This window comes from Anticarsia gemmatalis, chromosome 10 (genome assembly GCF_050436995.1).
Source record: "Anticarsia gemmatalis isolate Benzon Research Colony breed Stoneville strain chromosome 10, ilAntGemm2 primary, whole genome shotgun sequence".
Lineage (NCBI taxonomy): Eukaryota > Metazoa > Arthropoda > Insecta > Lepidoptera > Erebidae > Anticarsia > Anticarsia gemmatalis.
This window is the reverse complement of record NC_134754.1, coordinates 4341233-4359314: the sequence shown is the minus strand read 5'-3', so window position 1 is coordinate 4359314 and position 18082 is coordinate 4341233. Positions and strand designations below refer to the sequence as shown.

Below are 18082 nucleotides of genomic sequence, written 5' to 3'. Positions count from 1 at the left end.
GATACCATTGAGAAATATCCTAATATAAAATAAGAAGAAACCTTTAGCACTTTGCCTTTGTTAGCAATCGGCTACCGGCTACACTACAACACGTTGGCTAGGTAGGCTGCACGAGCCCTAAAGGCAGTAATTAAATACTGTCATAACGTGAAAATTGTAAAATAAAAGTATCTAGTAAATAATTGTTTATTGTAAAGTAGGTACATAGTTAAGTTACACTCTACTCATAAGTAGTAGATAAACGCATAACATTACTTCGTGGAACAGGCTGGTGAATTCACGTTTAGTAGATGGGAGTCAAACTTCAAATGACGTATGTAAAATACGATTTGGAAGGGAATTAGTAAAAAATACCAATTGTATCCAAATTTATTTTATTACAGTTTTCTTATTTTCTACAGACTTCATCTTAGTCATAAATAAATAAATAAATTATTATATTTCACTATAAGTTCCAATAAGTTTTTATAGCCTCAAATATTACGACTCTTCATAACACTAGTTGAAAACCATTGATTCTAAAGAAATTAGTTTCAAATATTTATTAAGGTTTTTGATAATTCTTTTAACATTGGCGGTAATGACAGGTCCTTGGAATTCCCTTGCAACTGGCCTCCAGTATGTGTTTGCGAAAGTCAACGCAGCATCCGCTGTAAAGAAAAACAAAATTTTCTTTTAATGATTTTTTCCAAAAGCTTTTCCAATATCATTGTGAGATCATAATGCAGTCCGATATAGAGATAGAATTGAGTGCATTTAGCATGCAGGTATGAGTTTTTCAAATATGAAAATTATCTAAAGATTGTTTTAAAGTCGCCCACTCAAGGACTCCTGAATTGAAACCAATGTTATCATTTCAAATTGACCTAACACTAAACAGATCCAAAATAAATATTTGTTCTTTGGTAGATAAACCCCAAGAGTGGTGATAACAAAGTATCCTAATGAAACCAGGCTTTTGCAATAAGATTATAAACTCAATATTTTTTCACACGAACCGAGAATTTAAGTCATTTGACAGTCGTATACAATACAAAGTAGCATATATCTGCTTAAAACTAATTTAAAGATTTTTAATCTTACCTAATTCCTTGTTCTGTCCATTGAATAAATTCGTAAGATGTATGTTCAATGCATCTCTCAAATCGCCGGTAGCTTTGAAGTTCTTTATGCGGACGTGTCTATGACCATCTTTTCCTTGATTAACCGTTATATCAGATTCGACCAAAATGTGATAGTTTTCTGGAATGAAAAAAAAAAAAGTCACGACTGGACATTACAGTATAAAACGATGACTTGTAACTCCTAACAATTTTTTAAGCAATTTGTGTATTAAAAACCTTTGCCAGAGAATAGTTAAGAAATATTACTTATAAACTTGTACTCTATTCTATTAGTCAACTTTAAGTTACACTCAAAAGTATTTCTGTCGCTACAAATCACTTTAGAGTGACAGAGAAGAATCATGATTTAAGTGCTGCATTAAATTTTGTGGCATTTTGGCATATTGCCGTATGATTTGCAAAAGTGTTAATAAATATATCAAAAGAATGATTAACATAAACTTACTGCACTTTAAAGCAAAGTCTCCCGATCCTTCAATAGGAACAACGATCAGTATTCCGGATATGTCATATTGTCCGGTCATAAGAATATACGGACAAGATAATTCAAATACCAGCGTACTTTTCTGCAATGAGAGCCTGAAACGTGAGAGAAAATTACAAGTAAAATAATGTTATATAACTTCATTAGACTCAAGGCCTAACCCCTCCTTCAAATCGGAGGAGCCCATGCGCAGCAGTCGGAACGAAACGAGTTAAAAAATGTTCTTCATTGTTACAGTTTCGTTGAAAGTATTTATTATAAGGAATGCTAAGTAGAAAGATAAATCAGTATGTAGGAAAATTGAATTGCTTGACTTTACAATTTGCATATATTATTATACAATTAGTTTACATTTACAATTTACAAATACAACGGTTTTTTGAAACTTTGTTAGAGTCTGACAAAATGGGAAAAGCTAATGTGCTCTTCTTTCAAATGTAGTAGTTAAATGTACATAAATCGCGTGAGATCCTTATATCCTAAGCTGTAGGCAGAGGTGTGTGAAATACATCCACATTTCGCTATTTACACTTGTCCAGCCTGGGAATTGAACCCAGACTTGGGGATCAGCAGTCGATATTTCTGAGAATATAAAAGTCAGTCCTCTATTACTTACTCTGATTGTGCCACATGACAATTACTTAATCCTTCTACAGAACTGTTGTACATTTTATAATCGACGATAGCAAACTTTCCATCAATTTGCTTGTGGTATATTGGGTCAAGGGAGTCAATCTTCAATGAAGGGTCCCCTGCCATTGACATAGCGTACAGTTGTTCGGATGTTCTAGTGTAACACACCTTATCTCCAGTCCGGCATGGTGTGATATTGAATCCTGAAATAGTAACAGCCTGTCTTATTATTACATCCAATTAGTAACAAGTGTTTTGGAAAAGATAAACCAGCCTGTTATATAAAAGGTGTTATCACTTTTATTAAAAAAAAATACATTGCTTAGATATTTCTAAATATTTATTTAAATTCATATACGTTGTTGATGACACTCAATAGTTTATTAGAAGATATAGGAAACATTTTAGGCCTACGGCACTTCGTATGCCATACATTACTACGCATATTAACATACACACACACACACTTAACTGTGCGAAATATGATTTCAAGTCAAAACTCGGAAGTCCCTACAAGTTTTAGGTAACCAAAAGAGGGCCTTATATCTATTTGTGGAATAAGCTTTACTAGATGGAGATAATAATATCTAGTTCAAGAGTTTAGTAGGTCACCAGAACACACCGCCAAAATTAATCCGTTTTGACACACTTTTAATTAGTACTAGTAAACATATCACTCACTTTGTATTGACAGTACTCCCGCAAAAACACAAGTTATGAAGAAAACTTCCCGATACATGTTTAACACTTCTCGACTCTGGAACGAATAACCGACATTTCTCGCAATGTCAGCTTATATCCCAGAAATATCAGAGAAACAAGTTTAAAGAAATATAAAAATGAATGCTATATTTACATACACGAATGCCTGATTGCTTTTGATAACGGTCTTAAAAAGAAAGCATACGCTTTCGAGTTATTTAATGCAAGCCTCTTTTGTTGTTACCTTTATAACGATTTACTTATCTCAGTTTAAATCGAGAACCAAAAATAACCGAGTACTAAAAATACATGGTAATGAAAACTCGGTAGATGATCTTGATATTTTTTTTATTTAAAATAATACTGTCACTCAAAATACACAACGAAGACTCGTCAAAAAAATTGTAGGTCATACAACTCATGCAAGTAGCACCAGCAAAACCACTGCGCTAATGATGTTGACAAGTTAATATTTTGTGATAGTAAGCGTAAATTAATTTAAGATTAAAGCGACTTTCTAGCAGGCTTTCGTTCGAAAGCTGTTTATCTTTGTAACTGATGTAGAAACCTCGTTTCATCGCCTAGTATATTACTATTTATATTTGTGTGTGTATTGATTAGTGACTTGGTGACACACGCTCATTCATTTACTTAGTAGTCGTCTATTACACTGAGATACAATGATCTAGATTCTACACGTTTGTCATTAGCTCTCGTTTTACCTCTCCTGAATAAGTATCGGTTAGATTATCTCTAATTTTGATAGTTGTTTTCATATATTTGCTGTCACTTTATTTATAAAGTAGATTATCGGACACCCATGCGTTAAACTGGCCCTTAATGTACTGTGCCGGTTTTCACTGTCGGTAATCGTTACTGTCCTTAACAAATATTAAAGACAGTTTCATATTTCCATCAGTGGGTCACTCAATTTTTATTAATCATGTCGACTCTTGCAGCTAAATTCAAGTTCTCGTGTTGGGAGATTTTTTGTGCAAGTCAATTACCCAGTCTCCTATCGCAAATCCTATGTATTCAGAGTAACACAACTTAAACTACATATATATAAACACCGGGCAACTCAGACAAATGAAACAAAAAAAAACTGAATAGGTAGGTAAACAATTTATTGAGACTAAATTAATGATATAGGATAATAATACATTTTTAGGAGACGTATTTAAAATGTAAATCCTCGATAGGTACGAGGTTGTGAAAGTTTTTCAGATTCTGTATATATTTGTGCATGAAGACATCCATTACAGTATCGCGGGTGATCTTTTCTATTAATTTCACACGATTTTCACCTGGAAATTAAAAAGATGATTAAAACATTATTGAACTATTCTCCTAAATAAGTACACAATACATGTGTCCTTAAAGTTATATATAATATCATCGGATATGGTCGCTTTACTTTAAAATATGCAGATTAATTATTACTGCATTAAATACCTATTCATTTCAATATCTCTGAATTAATTACTTGTTGCTAGTAAATAAGTTCTCTCTCAAGCCAGTAAAAATAATATAAAATTGAAAGCCATAATTAAAACTAGTTAATAGTTTTTATATGGTTTTCTCAATTTTATTTTACGTTAACAGTAATGGCAAAAAATGAAGATTCAACTTACAAGTCTCATCGTTACTGAAGATCAGACCGCTATACTCAGGATTCTTGACACCTCCTCTTAACACTGGTTTTACAGTATAATCTATAATGTTCACGTGGAATTTGCCTTCACTGTCCTCTTCCCTCACGTGCTTGCCCGATATTGAGATATAGTAGTCATCTGAAATTAATATCAAATTCATCATGTTCTTTATGAATGTGTTTTTTTTATGTGCTGTTCTGAAATAGCAATAATAAATTATTGTCATTACAGCCCATTATTATTGCATTATATGTGTAATATCTTGAATTGCGGCCCCGATCCTAGAAGCGGTTATAGATATTTATTATAACAATTCTTAGTCTATCTAGGAATGGATATGCTTTGTATCAAATGATTTTGAGTACGATCGATCATGAAATTAAATCTAGCCCATCTGAAGGTCTTAGAACAAGATGTTCACGGCCTATTTACTTACCGTAAGTCATGGTACAAGTCCCTTTTCCTTCAACTGGTACTGAGTCGACGATACCATTCAGTTCGTATTCTGAAGTGACCGTCAAAACTGGACATTCTATTGCATAGTCAAAGAGTGTGCTTTCGGTTTCTCTTGAAACACTGAAAAAATACAAATAAAATGTTAATTACTTATTCTGCATTATTCATCAATTCAATTGCTACTAACTATGGAGGACTATGCTATTGACTGGACTAATGGAAGGCCCAGATTAGTATTTTTAATACTACAATAGTTAAAACCCTGAATATTAGAATAAATTCTGACACATGTAACGTGAAGGCACGTGAAAATATACATATTTATTTCTATGCCCAGTGCTTTCACGCATTCATACATTTACACGCCGCGGAAAAACACATGGTCGATGACGTTCAACGCGGCGCCACGTGACGTAGTAAACTTATTATATTCACAAAAACGTTCTCACGAGGGCAAATATTGACAGTTCATCAAAATTATTCATCAAATATTAGTACTTCATTGTTCGATAGTTATTCACGTGTATCAGTTTGAACAACTGTATCCCTAAATTATATTGTCAATGAATCAGTTTCTTAAAACAGTTAATTAGTTTATTAATTCAAAAACGTGTAAGTACACGTTTTATTTGAATATACAAGTGTATTGTAAAATGAAATGAATGTGACTCAGATTTTTTTATGTGTAATCTATTATTAGACTTATATGACTTGTATTTTCATCCAGATCGATTGTCAAAAATTTGAATTTTCATTGCCACTTGATACGTATTATTGAAACTACAGTAGACCATGTGCGAATTTTCTTTGCCACTAGCTACATAGGTATTATTATGTCTATGGTAGAACATACGCGAATCGTAAAATGGTTCTATGGAATTTGTCTTATTGACTTCGAACCACATTTATTGACTTCGAACCTTCCTCAACGGTTATTTCTATTTTCTTCTTTCGTCATAAATGTGATCGATACAGTCAATACGTACATAATACTTCGTAGTAAGTGATAATCTATGTTATATTTCAACCGTCGAACATGTATGTAAGTTATATATTGTGTCAATAATGCAAGGGTGATTTTGAACCGAACGTGTAGGGTAACTTATAACTGAATGTTGTTTTAATATTTGGATATAATACTTTATCTCAGTCAGAGGTCTTCATATACTGATTCAAAATATGATTAGACGGTATCATACATAGATACTACTGGTTCTTATTTAAACGCTCAATGCTTTTGCGTCATAATAAGTCATTGTTCAGTTTACATCCTAATAACCGTGAGACTATTAACAAAATGATAGATACTATCTCAATATTTTACCTACAAGAATACTTAACTATGATTTAAAAATATTATTAGTTAAATTAATTTTTAGTAATATTTTTTATACTTAGTAATTCTGTTGACTGAGATAACGTTCAATTAGAGCTGGTAATTTCTAAAGATTTTCTTGGAGGCATAGTGTTGGCAATTTTCTGGCCACGGTACCCAACTTCGGGATGTGTCCTAAAATAATTAATAAAACATTTGCTGAATATTATAACTAGTTCCATTCAATTCTCAGACCGAAGTGTAGCCGAACCGTAAACACAATATAGACTTTTGAAATTATTGGTCTCTTAAAACTTATATTAGCATTTTTTCAAGAGTAAACCGTGCGCGTTAAATAAATTAGACAAACATTATAAATAGCAAAACACTTGTATATCTTTTTATCCTCCCCAGGGCTAAACAAAAATGAGAAATTTTATGTACATAAATACTTACTTCAATTTCACAAACTCACAATTTTTCAAACCGACCATTGAAGCGTTATACAAGGAGTAATTTATAGTAGGAAGATCAGCAACTATGGCATCGAGATGTAAAGGATCTGAAGTTTCCACTCCAGGCATTCCCGCTACAAACATTGGGTATACTCGGTCTATTACTGAGTTGATCAGACACTCCTTGTCTATACCACATGGCTGCTTTTTAAGACCTGCAAATATATGAATATTGATAGTGAAAATTCTGCAATTCAAAAACTCACTTATGCAATACCATTAAAGGAGTGCAATGATTCCGACCCAACTTTGAATGAATTGTGGAATCAAGGCCGTATTTAAAAATAATGCCTTTTATAAGAAGTAAAATAGCAACGGGTTGATTTGATTGAAATGTTTTTTCTTTTATGTATCTCGTGGTACAGCAATGGTAATTGCTTTAAACTGCAATAGAGAGAGGCCACTGTTAATTTACCTCAAGAACACTCAAATTTGAAAACCTAATCTGGATCTAGGGTATATTAGATTACTTTGTTGCTGTAATAAAAAAAATGTACAAAATAAATAAGATAAATACATATGTTTTAATATATTTATGTGTGTTCACATGAAAAAAAATACATTTACATTACATTAATACAATAAAACTATTACTCACCAAACGAGTAGTTTGAACAGAACAATATAAAAACAAATTTAAAATAAAACATCTTTGCTGAATTACCAAAAATCAAATGTATGTTAAATTAACCCAACATCTGTTTATATTACTACCCAATTCAGATAAGCACAAAGTTTAACTATTTACGAGTGGTTCTTTACTATTTTTCTAGTGTTGTATTTTTCTTTAATTCATATGTAATACGTGAACAATACTTATTGGTTGCCTGGAAGAGATCGCCTCAGTGCGATAAGGCCGCCAATTGAACAGTATTGAAATATATTCCCTATCAAAGATGTGTACTCTACAGTGTACAATAAAGAGAATTTTCACTTTATTATAATACTAGCTGACCCGCGTGACTTCGCTTGCGTCTCATAGGAGGGAATGGGTCATAATTTTCCCCGTTTTATAACATTTTTTACTGGTACTCTGCTCCTATTCGTCATAGCGTGATGATATATAGCCTATAGCCTTCCTCGATGAATGGGCTATCTAACACCGAAATCATTTTTCAAATCGGACTAGTAGTTCCTGAGATTAGCGCGTTCAAACAATCAAACAAACAAACTCTTCAGCTTTATAATATTAGTATAGATTTCAAATCGGACTAGTAGTTCCTGAGATTAGCGCGTTCAAAGAATCAAACAAACAAACTCTTCAGCTTTATAATATTAGTATAGATTTGTTCACTAAGCTTTTAAACTAAAACACCTTGGCTTGTCCTAAATACTTAATATCTATGTTTTACCCTTAAGACTTAGACTGACCGTTGTTTCCGACTACGTGCTTAGCAAGCTGTGTAGACAGCAACATTTTAAACGTAGGTAATTTACAATTGAATTATGCAATGTTTATACAAGGAACCCAAAAATGGAACTTGCATTTATTTAAGTTTTTTTTATTACATTTCTATGATTATATACCATAATTAACAATGTTGTTTCAATTCTTGTAACCGGCACAACGAGAAAAGTTTTGTTTAAATGGATGATTGTGTATTGATAGAAATAAAATCGTTAATAAATATTTCAATAAATAAATTGACACAAATATATATAGCATAATTTGTGATTGAATAAAATACTAGGAGTTGTCATAATAAAAAGAAGGACATTCCCTTTCATAACAAAAAATAAAGGGGCAATAAAAAGTTTCACACGAAAATAAATAAACGTGACAATATGATTTACTGACATCTTTGTTGAATATAATGTTTGTTGTCTGACTGCAAACTTATTACGGGTGATTCAAGGGTAACTACAGGTCTACTTGAAGGTTCTACAGGTCGCCGTTAGGTGGAATGTAAGGTGTGACTGCGTGTTTGGAAAGTGTTACCTAATTCTGGTAGTAGTTTTCAAATAAGTCAGCAGGGCCGATTTCCTACTAGGTACTATCTGCTATCTACAGCCATATATATTTTTTTTATGAAAATGTTAACCACGCTCATAAACACTTAAACATGAAACGTATCTCAAATGTCAAACTTTTGTTTTCAAAAAATCACGCCGTAGGTTAGCAGACAAGAGCATTTCGTCATGAACTGCTGTTGGTCTTAAAATAGCTTTTATTGTTGAAGGATTTTAGCAAACTTATACGTAAATTGTTCTTTAAAGGAGGTTTTTTGCATATTGTAGCGAATGTTAAATTTTAGGTTATTGTAGGTGTTCTATAAAGTCTACGAGTAATTTACTCCTCAGCTGCTTTTTTAAGATGTTGAAATCATAGAATATTTATTTCTTCTCCTTCTATCGACATGGCCGGCAACCAACGCCATCTATGATTTTTTTTTAAAAGCAAAATAATAGGATGATTATTATTTGACAAGTAGAATGGGACAATAAATAACACAATAAAAGTTACGATGTTTATTTTAATTTTATTTATTCTTTAATTTTCGGGTCTATCACTAAATGTTTTAGCTCTTAGTCTAATATTTCTTGATAAAAGAAATGTTCAACTGCTAGAACTTTTAGAAAAGTATTTGCATGGTCAACGTATAAGGCCATAAACTTCTCCATGAATGGTCGATGAATGGTTTTATCTACTAGTTTCCAGTTTTCATTTGCAAACTTATGCATTGCGGCAGCTGAAAACAACAGAATCTAATAAGAAGACATGTTATTTAAAATGCAATACATGGTTTTTACATTTTTACATGCTTTAATGCTCTAAGTTTCAACCAGGCTTTGAAGCAAAATTTTTAAACATTTGCATTTAAGTTCCTTTTAAGTAATTATATACCTAATTATAATAAAAGCTTAATTTAAATAGAACTTACATTTTTTTTCGTCACCATCATATAAGTTTTTAAGATTGTACACCACTTTTCCTCTGGGATCTATATCAAATTTGAAATCTTTGGCTAATTGTACATGTATACCTCCTTCTTTATCGATATCTTGTTCTATTTGACCAGATAAAAGAAATACATAGTCATCTGAAACAGAAACAATATTAAGGCTATTTGTTTGAGAAAAACTAGGCAGTAGTATTTACGACTGCTGATTACAAGCTATCGAGTTCGATTCCCGGGTCGAGCGGAGTTTTAACGGACTTTTTACTATAATCCGTTTTCATGATTTCATTTCGCTCAAACGTTTTAGAGCATTTTTTGTCTCATTTATCCAAAAAAAAACAGATTTTAAAACAAATCATTTTTGGGGGTTCGAGAAAATAAAGTAAACCGCGAAATATTATTATACAATGTACTCACACATGTCAATTTGATAGTCTCCTTTTCCTTCAACAAACATGGATCCCACATAACCATTTACTTCGTAATCTCCTTCAAGCGTCAAATTTTTGCATGCAAGGTTATAGTTAAACTTTTTATACTTGGTATCAATTCTGAAATCAACAACGATTGTTTTAGGCAACTTTAATTTCTTAGGTTACTTTAATAATATTTACATATTTCTTACAGAAGTTAGAATGGTTTATAATACATCGAATTAATAATGTTCTTTTTATTTTGATTAAGGATCTTACACAAAGAGCGTGATGAACTCTCCCTGATAATGCTTTAGTTCTTGCAAATTTATTTATTCCTGTACCATTTATTTTAATCCATCTTTCACCAGTGATATGTTAAATAAAACTTACGACGCAAACTCAACGTAGCAGTTCCTCAAATCATGTATTTTAGAATTTCGTAGTACGTATTTCACTGTAGGAAGATTTGCTTCAATCGTATCAACACACAATGTATTTGAAGATGGGACTCCCTCTATTTCGCCGCTCACAAAAACTTGGTAAATTCTTCTCGAACCTTCTGTGACGCAATTAGTGTCATCGAAGTCACATATAACTCTTTTGCCTGTAATCACAATTGCAACATTTTTGTTTCATTGAAGAAACCGATACGGTTATGGAAGAAAACGATACAAAAATGGAATGAACTGAAAGTTGTTAATAAAAGTCACCATTCAGTCACCAAACAGTTGGTTATTAATAAAGTAAAGATATAATAATGAATGTTTTATAAAACAATAACTTACTTAAAACATTATGATTGTAAAGTCCGATTAAAATTAACAGACTAGCTGTGAACATTTTGTCGGTAGATAAAGTGATGGCTAATGTAGGTTTTTGGCGTTTTTATAGTGTTTATAAGACGGAAGAAATAAAAAATATGTCTATCTGATACTGGTTCAGTATGTAATACATGAATTTTAAGAAAACAATTAATTATGTAAAACACTGATTTAGGATTTGTTCCCAGTAGCGCGATACTCTACAGCCGGTACTAACTAATATCGAGGATTTTACATTTAAAATGTGATGGAGAGGGTGTCATAGGAACTTATTGTTCCTACCACACCCTATCCGGGCTCTCATCAGGATTTAATACATTTCTCGATAGCTGACTGGTTAGTCAATAGTCGATAATAGTATGAAATCACCCCACGGATGCCTTTTGAAAGTCAGTCTTTACAGAAACCATTGATTTCCCGTCTTTCCTCGATAATCACAGGAAGACAACACTTAAGGTACCATTTTTTTAGATGGGAATAGTCCAGTGAATTTTTTCAAGTAAACGTATCTTCAAAATTATATTTTGTCTTTTCCAGATACAAACAATGAAAAGACATGTTACGTAATACGCAAGTAGTTTTTGACTGTAGTTACTGTTTTGTTTTTTATGTTGTTTCATTTTTAGCCTTACTGACATCTATAATACGCGGTGTAGTTAAAATATATAGAAGTAGCACAACAGTTTCGATACTATTGACTTTCGTGTTTGAGGAGATTAGAAAAAATTGGCAGTTGTGGTTGTTTAGCAGCTACTAGGACAAGTAAGATAGTGCTTCAGCACTGGGTTTTTGTATTTGGAAATACACAAATACAGACAGGAATATTTTTTATTGAAAATAAAACATCATAAACATTTTTCAACTTAAACCTTTATTTAAATTTACTCGATTATCAACATAAAATATTTATTACAAAACACAATAAATAATCTTGTCAGACCCAAAGCATAAATGGTTGCCTGAATTTCAATTACTACGTGTACCTGTCTACAGAAATAAGCAAAAACAGAATTACTTATCAATAACTTTACTTAACTCTTTAATAGCTTACAACAATGCTTACAACTCTGCGGGCTTATCATGTATCTCAGTTGACAACTAGTGAACGTCAAATTAATAGCCACTATGCGTTACATTGCTGCTGTAAATCACAATAATCTTAGAAAGAACACAATGTAAAGCATAGTGGCTTTCAAATTGTCGTCAATTGAGATATGTGATAGCCCCCCTGGGCAATCAAATTTAAAAATATTTGTCAACAACAATAATTGTTTTAATAATAGAGAGATTACGAACTTTGTAACAAACGCCCGACATTCTATCGTGACCAATCATATAAAAATATCAGTAGTATGTAACTACTGATATTTTTTTTTATCGATAAAATGTTACTTAACAGTTTGTATATAACTACCTTAAACCTGAATACAAATAAATACTAATACTAGTGACATTTTGTCTGATTCTTCAGTAAGATGCAATATTTTTTCAGTCTACCATTCAAGTTGTAACAAATCTTTGTTTAACGTCTAGTCCAAAACTTCTTCGTAAAAGAAATGTTCTATCGGAAGAATGTCCAGGTAAGTGTTAGCGTGCTCTACAAATAAGGCCATGAACTTCTCCATGAATGGTTGACGGATAGTCTTGTCCACTAGTCTCCAGTTTTCATTCGCAAACTTATGCATGGCGTCCGCTGCAAATATAACAAACATACATACAAATTAAGTTTTCTTTTATTGGGGTAGCAGAGACTAAAGAAATTGAAAGAAAATTTTAATCAAGGCTAAATTTTGCGTTGCAGTGGACAACTTTTAAAAGATACTTATTAGCTTTTATGACTAAAATATTTTTATTATCTTTGGAATTAACTGGCAATGATATTATTGAGTGAATCTAGTCTAATAAGTTTTTGAATGCTATCATACAAGAAGCAATAGCAGCTTTATTATTGTAGTTTGCTTTGGCTTTTGTATAAAACTGTGCCTCGACTTATTATGAATTACACACACTTTGAGAATATGAAATTACTTTTTAAAAATACTTACATTTTTCCTTGTCGCCGTTATATAAGTTCGTATATTCGTAGGTCACTTTTCCTCTAGCATCTATATCCAATTTGAATTCTTTAGTTATTTTAATATGAAGCTTGTCGTCTTTGACAAAAGGCACACATCCTCCAAATAATTGAAACACGTAGTCATCTGAAACAAGAAACATTATTTTATTAACATCATAATGCAATAACAAGCTTAAACCTGTATGTATAAAGAACAAAATATCTCTTTGCCGTATATATTCGATTATATTATTTATCAGCTCAAAACATTATCTTAAAAATTTCGTATTATGACCTTTTGACTAGTCTTAATTAAAACCTGATCGATCTTACTATACTTATGCTAAAAAAATATGACGCATAAAGTATTTGAAGATGATTTTAAATTATTGTTTAACCCTCCTACAACTTTCACACAAAGCTTTTTCACACAAAACTTTTGTTTAAGCTGGCATTGTAGAAGTCAGAAGAGACAATCAATATTTTGTATACTTACAATGATCGACTTTGTAATCACCATTTCCTTCAACATCCATCGGGCCAACCTTGCCGTTTACTACGTATTTTCCTTGCATAGTTATATGTTTGCAAGCCAAATTGTACTGGTAAGACTTTTCTTTGGTATTGATCCTGGAATCACAATATTAATTATTAATAAGTCTGAGCAAAATAATTTATTAATTATTTAGATAATGTCAAAAAAAAACCCTTTTTGAATGTCAACAATACTATATCTTCTTTATCAGAAATATTGCAGAAAGTAATTAACAAATATTATTATGACAGTAAATTGATTCTAAAATATGTTTGCTTTCTTTGCCCGCGAAAATGCAGCTACATTTTGAACCCAGATTAAATGACAACAAAACTTACGATACAAATTCAGGAACGCAGTTCTTTAGACCCGAGAAGGTTGAGTTACGCAACGTGTATTTTATAGAAGGTAATTCCACTTCAATAAGTTCTGCAAACATAGTGCCTGAAGAAGGAACTCCTTTTACTTCACCATTCACGAATTCCTGGTATATCCTTCTTGCTCCTTCCGTCACGCAATTTGTATTTTCAAAATCACATATAACTTGCTTGCCTGTAATTGCAAATTTAATCAGTTACTTATCTTGAGGAAGAATTTTAATCTCGATTGTTAGAATTAATTTATAGTAACAATATAATTGACGTTTTTCGGCTAAAACAATAACGAAATTGACGTCATTCTTAATTACAATCGGGATGTTTAAGCCAACGTTTCACTGCACGTGACTGTGGTTAAGCTAACAATTAAAGAAACCCACTGTTAGGTACTCCTAAATATTCATTTTAAAGGCCCAAGTCTCTAGGCCTTGTATAACTTGAACTACCAAAAGTAGTACATGAAGACCCTTTAACTTTTTGATAGACTATATATTTTTGATGTTAACGAGATTTAAGTCTGTAATAATATGGCTCAGTGACTTGTACAATGCTTCTTATAAAATGTTGCCCCTCAACCTCCAACTCTTCAAGCATTCTAATACACACCTTTTAATTTCGGTGCACTTTTATATGCATTATAAAGCACTAATACCACCTTAATATTATTTAAACACTTTTTCATTATAAACATAAAACATAGCATTAATAAAAAAGTAAAGAGGAGAAATTTGAATGTAAATATAAAATGGGAAATTAAAGACAATGATTAATCTATTATAATAAAATACAAACTCACCCCAAACATTTTGGCAGCAAAGCACAGCAAGAACGAGAAGACGTGTAGACAACATTTTTCTGATTGTAGAATGATTCTGGTGTCTGGACTTCCGTTGCTTTTATTCAAATCAAAACGAATAGGCAATTTATGCAAGATTTTGACTTACTTTGGAAGTGGTTCAGTATATGTTTAATTTGTTTTCATACAAATTTTATAGGTTTAGCATATAGCATTCTACTCATGATCAAATAAAATGCATATGTCAATCAGCTGTGGTCAAGAAAATAAGCCCAACGAATTATTTATTCAACGCCAATTTCAAAAAGTCTTTGAAATGTCTGCCTTGGTAACATACTTCTATACCTACTGTACAGTAATTTAAATATAGTAGGGGTAAAGATTAAAAACACTATCCAGAAAACAATTGTGATATCCCAAGGGTGAAATGACAGAAAAACTATTGCGGCATCTATTAAAATGACGCCCTTTAAAAGATTAGTTCAGAATTTTTTATTCAAACATGCAACCCTAATTTCGAAAAAACGTAATTCTTTTGATGTGAATTTGTCAAACCAACAATATGTTATAAATAATACACTTAGCCTGAGAAACTTCTTACAAACCAGATAGAACTTTAATTACTGTAATGTACTTAAGGTGATTATGGACAGTACTACACATTGTTGTAATTTTATAGTTTTTTTGTTTTTCTTCTTCATTTTTAAATCAATTTTACTTCTAAGTTATTGCGTACGGTATTGTTTTAATACACGTAAAATAGATTTTTTTTAATTTTAAGATAGAAAAGTACATTTTGGGAAAAGCTGTTAGATTCGTTCGATACATTTTTAGTCAGGTAAGGATTTTTTCTTTAGAATTAATGACTTACTTGAATTATAAATCTTTCTGCCAGGAGATGAGACCAGTATAAGTATTATTATTCATTTTGGCAGTCATCTTACATCCTCGATGGCTTTTGCTAGTACTTAAATTGAAATAGGTTCATCAGTTCTATCGGACGCAAGTCTATCATTATTGGTTGACCTACCGCTGCTTGTATTCATCATAAAGGTTTGGTTTACCTGCAAAGGGCTGCCGACTATCTTATCTTATAAGCGCTTTAGATTTTTTTTTCGTGTCGGGACATGTGGCTGTACCTTAACAATTTATTGATATTTTAACCCTGAACTGCGAACGCAGTGATTAACAACTTTAATTACAAGATCGGGAATGATAAAAATTTAAAATGATTGATAGCTTTTGCGACATTATAATGGTTGTTCAGTATTTTCAAAGCCTTTTAGTGTTTTATTCTCAGATAAAAATGTACACAGTGTTTAACAAAATCTTTAACAAATATTATATTTTCAATAAAAATAACTTCATGTTTTTCCCACAAGTGTAAGTAAAAACTATAAAATAGCATTTTAATGTTTTTGTTCACGACATCTATGACGTTTGTGTTATGTTTCAATGCTGCTTTTTAGTCACCTACCAATTATATTATTAGGTTAATCTAGGAAATGTCACAATTAAAAATATTTTTGTATATTTTAGTTAAGTAATTAACTAACTAACGTATTTAGCTAAATAATAACTAATATTTAACAAAAATTAAATATTTTTAATATTACAGAGAATATTCCATTCTATTTTATTTTTCAGTTAAAGCGTCTGGTACTCCTTGAATTGGCAAATAAGTCTATTTTGTTCAAAATAACTACAAATGTATATTTTTGTTAAAATGTGGTGTAAAATATCTGTAATAATTTAAACCGACGTTAAAGTATCTTATTAAATTATACTCCGGCCAGTGGCTCGATTCTTTCTTGCTATCGACTACCAACAATCGACCTGTCATCAAGAAATTCTGTATGAAAATCTGATCAGCGCCTCTGAGGGGCGTCGTAGGAACTATTTTGGCGGTTAATATTAAATATCAAAGTCTCTATACTCGACAGTATCGACTGTACAGAATCGCGCTACAGTATAGCAGTTTAGACGCGAAAAACGCGTTTTCTACAGTCGGTACTATCAATTATCGTGAGGTCATGTATTAAAAACTAGTACCTATGGGACCTCTTAGAGGGGTCAAAAAATTGCGCTACCTACCAGTTGTTTCAAAAAGTACCGTAAACATTAGAAATATAGTCTTTTTAATCTTTAATCGTTTGTTAGTTCTCACAATTAACTTTTATTGTTCGACAAAATATATCCTTCCTCGTTTAAAGCACTGGTAGTGAGATAGATTTTTTTGGGTAATGGTAATGATAACATTAATTGCAAAAAAAAACGTGTAGGCTAGAAGTACAAAATACCATGACGAATAAAATTATATGTAATAACTATGTTGTTTCAGCAGAACTTAATAAAAATTCGAGGCGTGAGATCTCCACGAGAAACATAATATAGAAAATATTATATATTTACAATTACAAAGTGTTACCGCAAAATGTATTCTTTAGTATTGAAATCTTTCGTGGCAATTCAACAAATAAATTTTGGTTCCATATAAAATAACATGGTTATCATCATTCAAAAGGGCATGCGGGTATGTGGTATGCATCAATTTTAGCGCTAGCCTTCAATCAATATCCCGGTCAAAAAGAATACAGCTGACTTGAGAACCTCTTCTTTTGATCAGTTAACATTACATAATATAATGTACCCAAACACATCATGTTCTATCAATCTTTACACTAAGGACATTATTCCAAGGCAAGGTAAGGTTTGTAGACAGCATTCTTTTAACTTACTTAAAATTGTTTAATTAAACCTTTAAGGGATTTTAATTAATTTTAAAATGCATTTAAATTACCAACGCTGAGAATACAATCGACTTTTGTTTCAAGTGTAATAAAATGTATGTATTAATTGTTATGTTATTGTTATAAAAATAATTATTATTTAATGTAAATTGCTTGTTTAAATCGTCAGTAATTGTTGTTTTTAAAACATTATTGTAATGTAAGGGTTTACGTACAGGTTTGCTGTTTCGTAATTTAAGTGAACGTACAGTAAGTACGTTTGTTATAGTGAGTTTCAGTTTTAGCTGTCGCATTACCTATTTGTTTATGAATGTGAAGTATTGGTAGGTAGAATTGCGTGTATTTTAATTTGTTTTTTTCAAGTGATATACACACATGGAGAGTAATTTTGGACGTCGTATTGTCAAGATTTACCGCTAGAGCGGTAGCAGTATGATCGATTTCAATGTTATTTTTTTTTATGTCTTATTGCAATGCTGTTAGGTACTGTAACAATTATGATACTGATACTGGGTAGAATAAAACACAGATTCTTTAGATTACAAGT

General features: G+C 31.5%; 4 protein-coding genes across 4 annotated transcripts; all 4 read right to left on the bottom strand.

Moving 5' to 3' along the window:
* Positions 1 to 172: 172 nt before the first annotated feature.
* On the bottom strand, positions 173 to 3039 carry LOC142976097 (circadian clock-controlled protein daywake-like). Its single transcript, XM_076119324.1, has 5 exons — positions 2923 to 3039; positions 2225 to 2444; positions 1570 to 1703; positions 1084 to 1242; positions 173 to 650 (listed from the first exon to the last, which is right to left on the bottom strand). The coding sequence occupies exons 1-5, from the start codon at positions 2978 to 2980 to the stop codon at positions 499 to 501; spliced, it is 723 nt and encodes a 240-aa protein (XP_075975439.1). The 5' UTR covers positions 2981 to 3039; the 3' UTR covers positions 173 to 498.
* A 1019-nt stretch (positions 3040 to 4058) lies between these two features.
* LOC142976136 (circadian clock-controlled protein daywake-like) lies at positions 4059 to 7558 on the bottom strand. Its single transcript, XM_076119375.1, has 5 exons — positions 7483 to 7558; positions 6826 to 7039; positions 5035 to 5174; positions 4578 to 4736; positions 4059 to 4250 (listed from the first exon to the last, which is right to left on the bottom strand). Exons 1-5 carry the CDS (start codon positions 7532 to 7534, stop codon positions 4111 to 4113), a joined length of 705 nt encoding a protein of 234 aa, XP_075975490.1. The 5' UTR covers positions 7535 to 7558; the 3' UTR covers positions 4059 to 4110.
* A 1799-nt stretch (positions 7559 to 9357) lies between these two features.
* LOC142976184 (uncharacterized) lies at positions 9358 to 11048 on the bottom strand. The gene is made up of 5 exons (XM_076119442.1): positions 10986 to 11048; positions 10591 to 10804; positions 10202 to 10335; positions 9767 to 9925; positions 9358 to 9574 (listed from the first exon to the last, which is right to left on the bottom strand). The coding sequence occupies exons 1-5, from the start codon at positions 11038 to 11040 to the stop codon at positions 9411 to 9413; spliced, it is 726 nt and encodes a 241-aa protein (XP_075975557.1). The 5' UTR covers positions 11041 to 11048; the 3' UTR covers positions 9358 to 9410.
* Positions 11049 to 11871: 823 nt separating this feature from the next.
* LOC142976105 (protein takeout-like) lies at positions 11872 to 14841 on the bottom strand. The gene is made up of 5 exons (XM_076119335.1): positions 14786 to 14841; positions 13951 to 14164; positions 13574 to 13707; positions 13067 to 13222; positions 11872 to 12714 (listed from the first exon to the last, which is right to left on the bottom strand). Exons 1-5 carry the CDS (start codon positions 14838 to 14840, stop codon positions 12551 to 12553), a joined length of 723 nt encoding a protein of 240 aa, XP_075975450.1. The 5' UTR covers position 14841; the 3' UTR covers positions 11872 to 12550.
* Positions 14842 to 18082: the final 3241 nt, after the last annotated feature.

What these genes read in the sequence shown, in the direction of transcription:
- LOC142976184 (XM_076119442.1), bottom strand. Translation starts at nt 11,040, where the DNA reads ATGTTCACAGCTAGTCTGTTAATTTTAATCGGACTTTACAATCATAAT. An exon ending in TTACAATCATAATGTTTTAA is followed by an intron (nt 10,805 to 10,985) that starts GTAAGTTATTGT and finishes TTGTGATTACAG; the next exon opens with GCAAAAGAGTTATATGTGAC. An exon ending in AGACTATCAAATTGACATGT is followed by an intron (nt 9,926 to 10,201) that starts GTGAGTACATTG and finishes TTTCTGTTTCAG; the next exon opens with ATGACTATGTATTTCTTTTA.
- LOC142976097 (XM_076119324.1), bottom strand. Translation starts at nt 2,980, where the DNA reads ATGTATCGGGAAGTTTTCTTCATAACTTGTGTTTTTGCGGGAGTACTG. An exon ending in AGACTTTGCTTTAAAGTGCA is followed by an intron (nt 1,243 to 1,569) that starts GTAAGTTTATGT and finishes TTTTCATTCCAG; the next exon opens with AAAACTATCACATTTTGGTC. An exon ending in TGGACAGAACAAGGAATTAG is followed by an intron (nt 651 to 1,083) that starts GTAAGATTAAAA and finishes TTTTCTTTACAG; the next exon opens with CGGATGCTGCGTTGACTTTC.
- LOC142976105 (XM_076119335.1), bottom strand. Translation starts at nt 14,840, where the DNA reads ATGTTGTCTACACGTCTTCTCGTTCTTGCTGTGCTTTGCTGCCAAAAT. An exon ending in TTGCTGCCAAAATGTTTGGG is followed by an intron (nt 14,165 to 14,785) that starts GTGAGTTTGTAT and finishes TTGCAATTACAG; the next exon opens with GCAAGCAAGTTATATGTGAT. An exon ending in TAACGGCGACAAGGAAAAAT is followed by an intron (nt 12,715 to 13,066) that starts GTAAGTATTTTT and finishes TTATATTTGCAG; the next exon opens with CGGACGCCATGCATAAGTTT.
- LOC142976136 (XM_076119375.1), bottom strand. Translation starts at nt 7,534, where the DNA reads ATGTTTTATTTTAAATTTGTTTTTATATTGTTCTGTTCAAACTACTCG. An exon ending in GACTTGTACCATGACTTACG is followed by an intron (nt 4,737 to 5,034) that starts GTAAGTAAATAG and finishes TATTAATTTCAG; the next exon opens with ATGACTACTATATCTCAATA. An exon ending in CTTCAGTAACGATGAGACTT is followed by an intron (nt 4,251 to 4,577) that starts GTAAGTTGAATC and finishes TTTAATTTCCAG; the next exon opens with GTGAAAATCGTGTGAAATTA.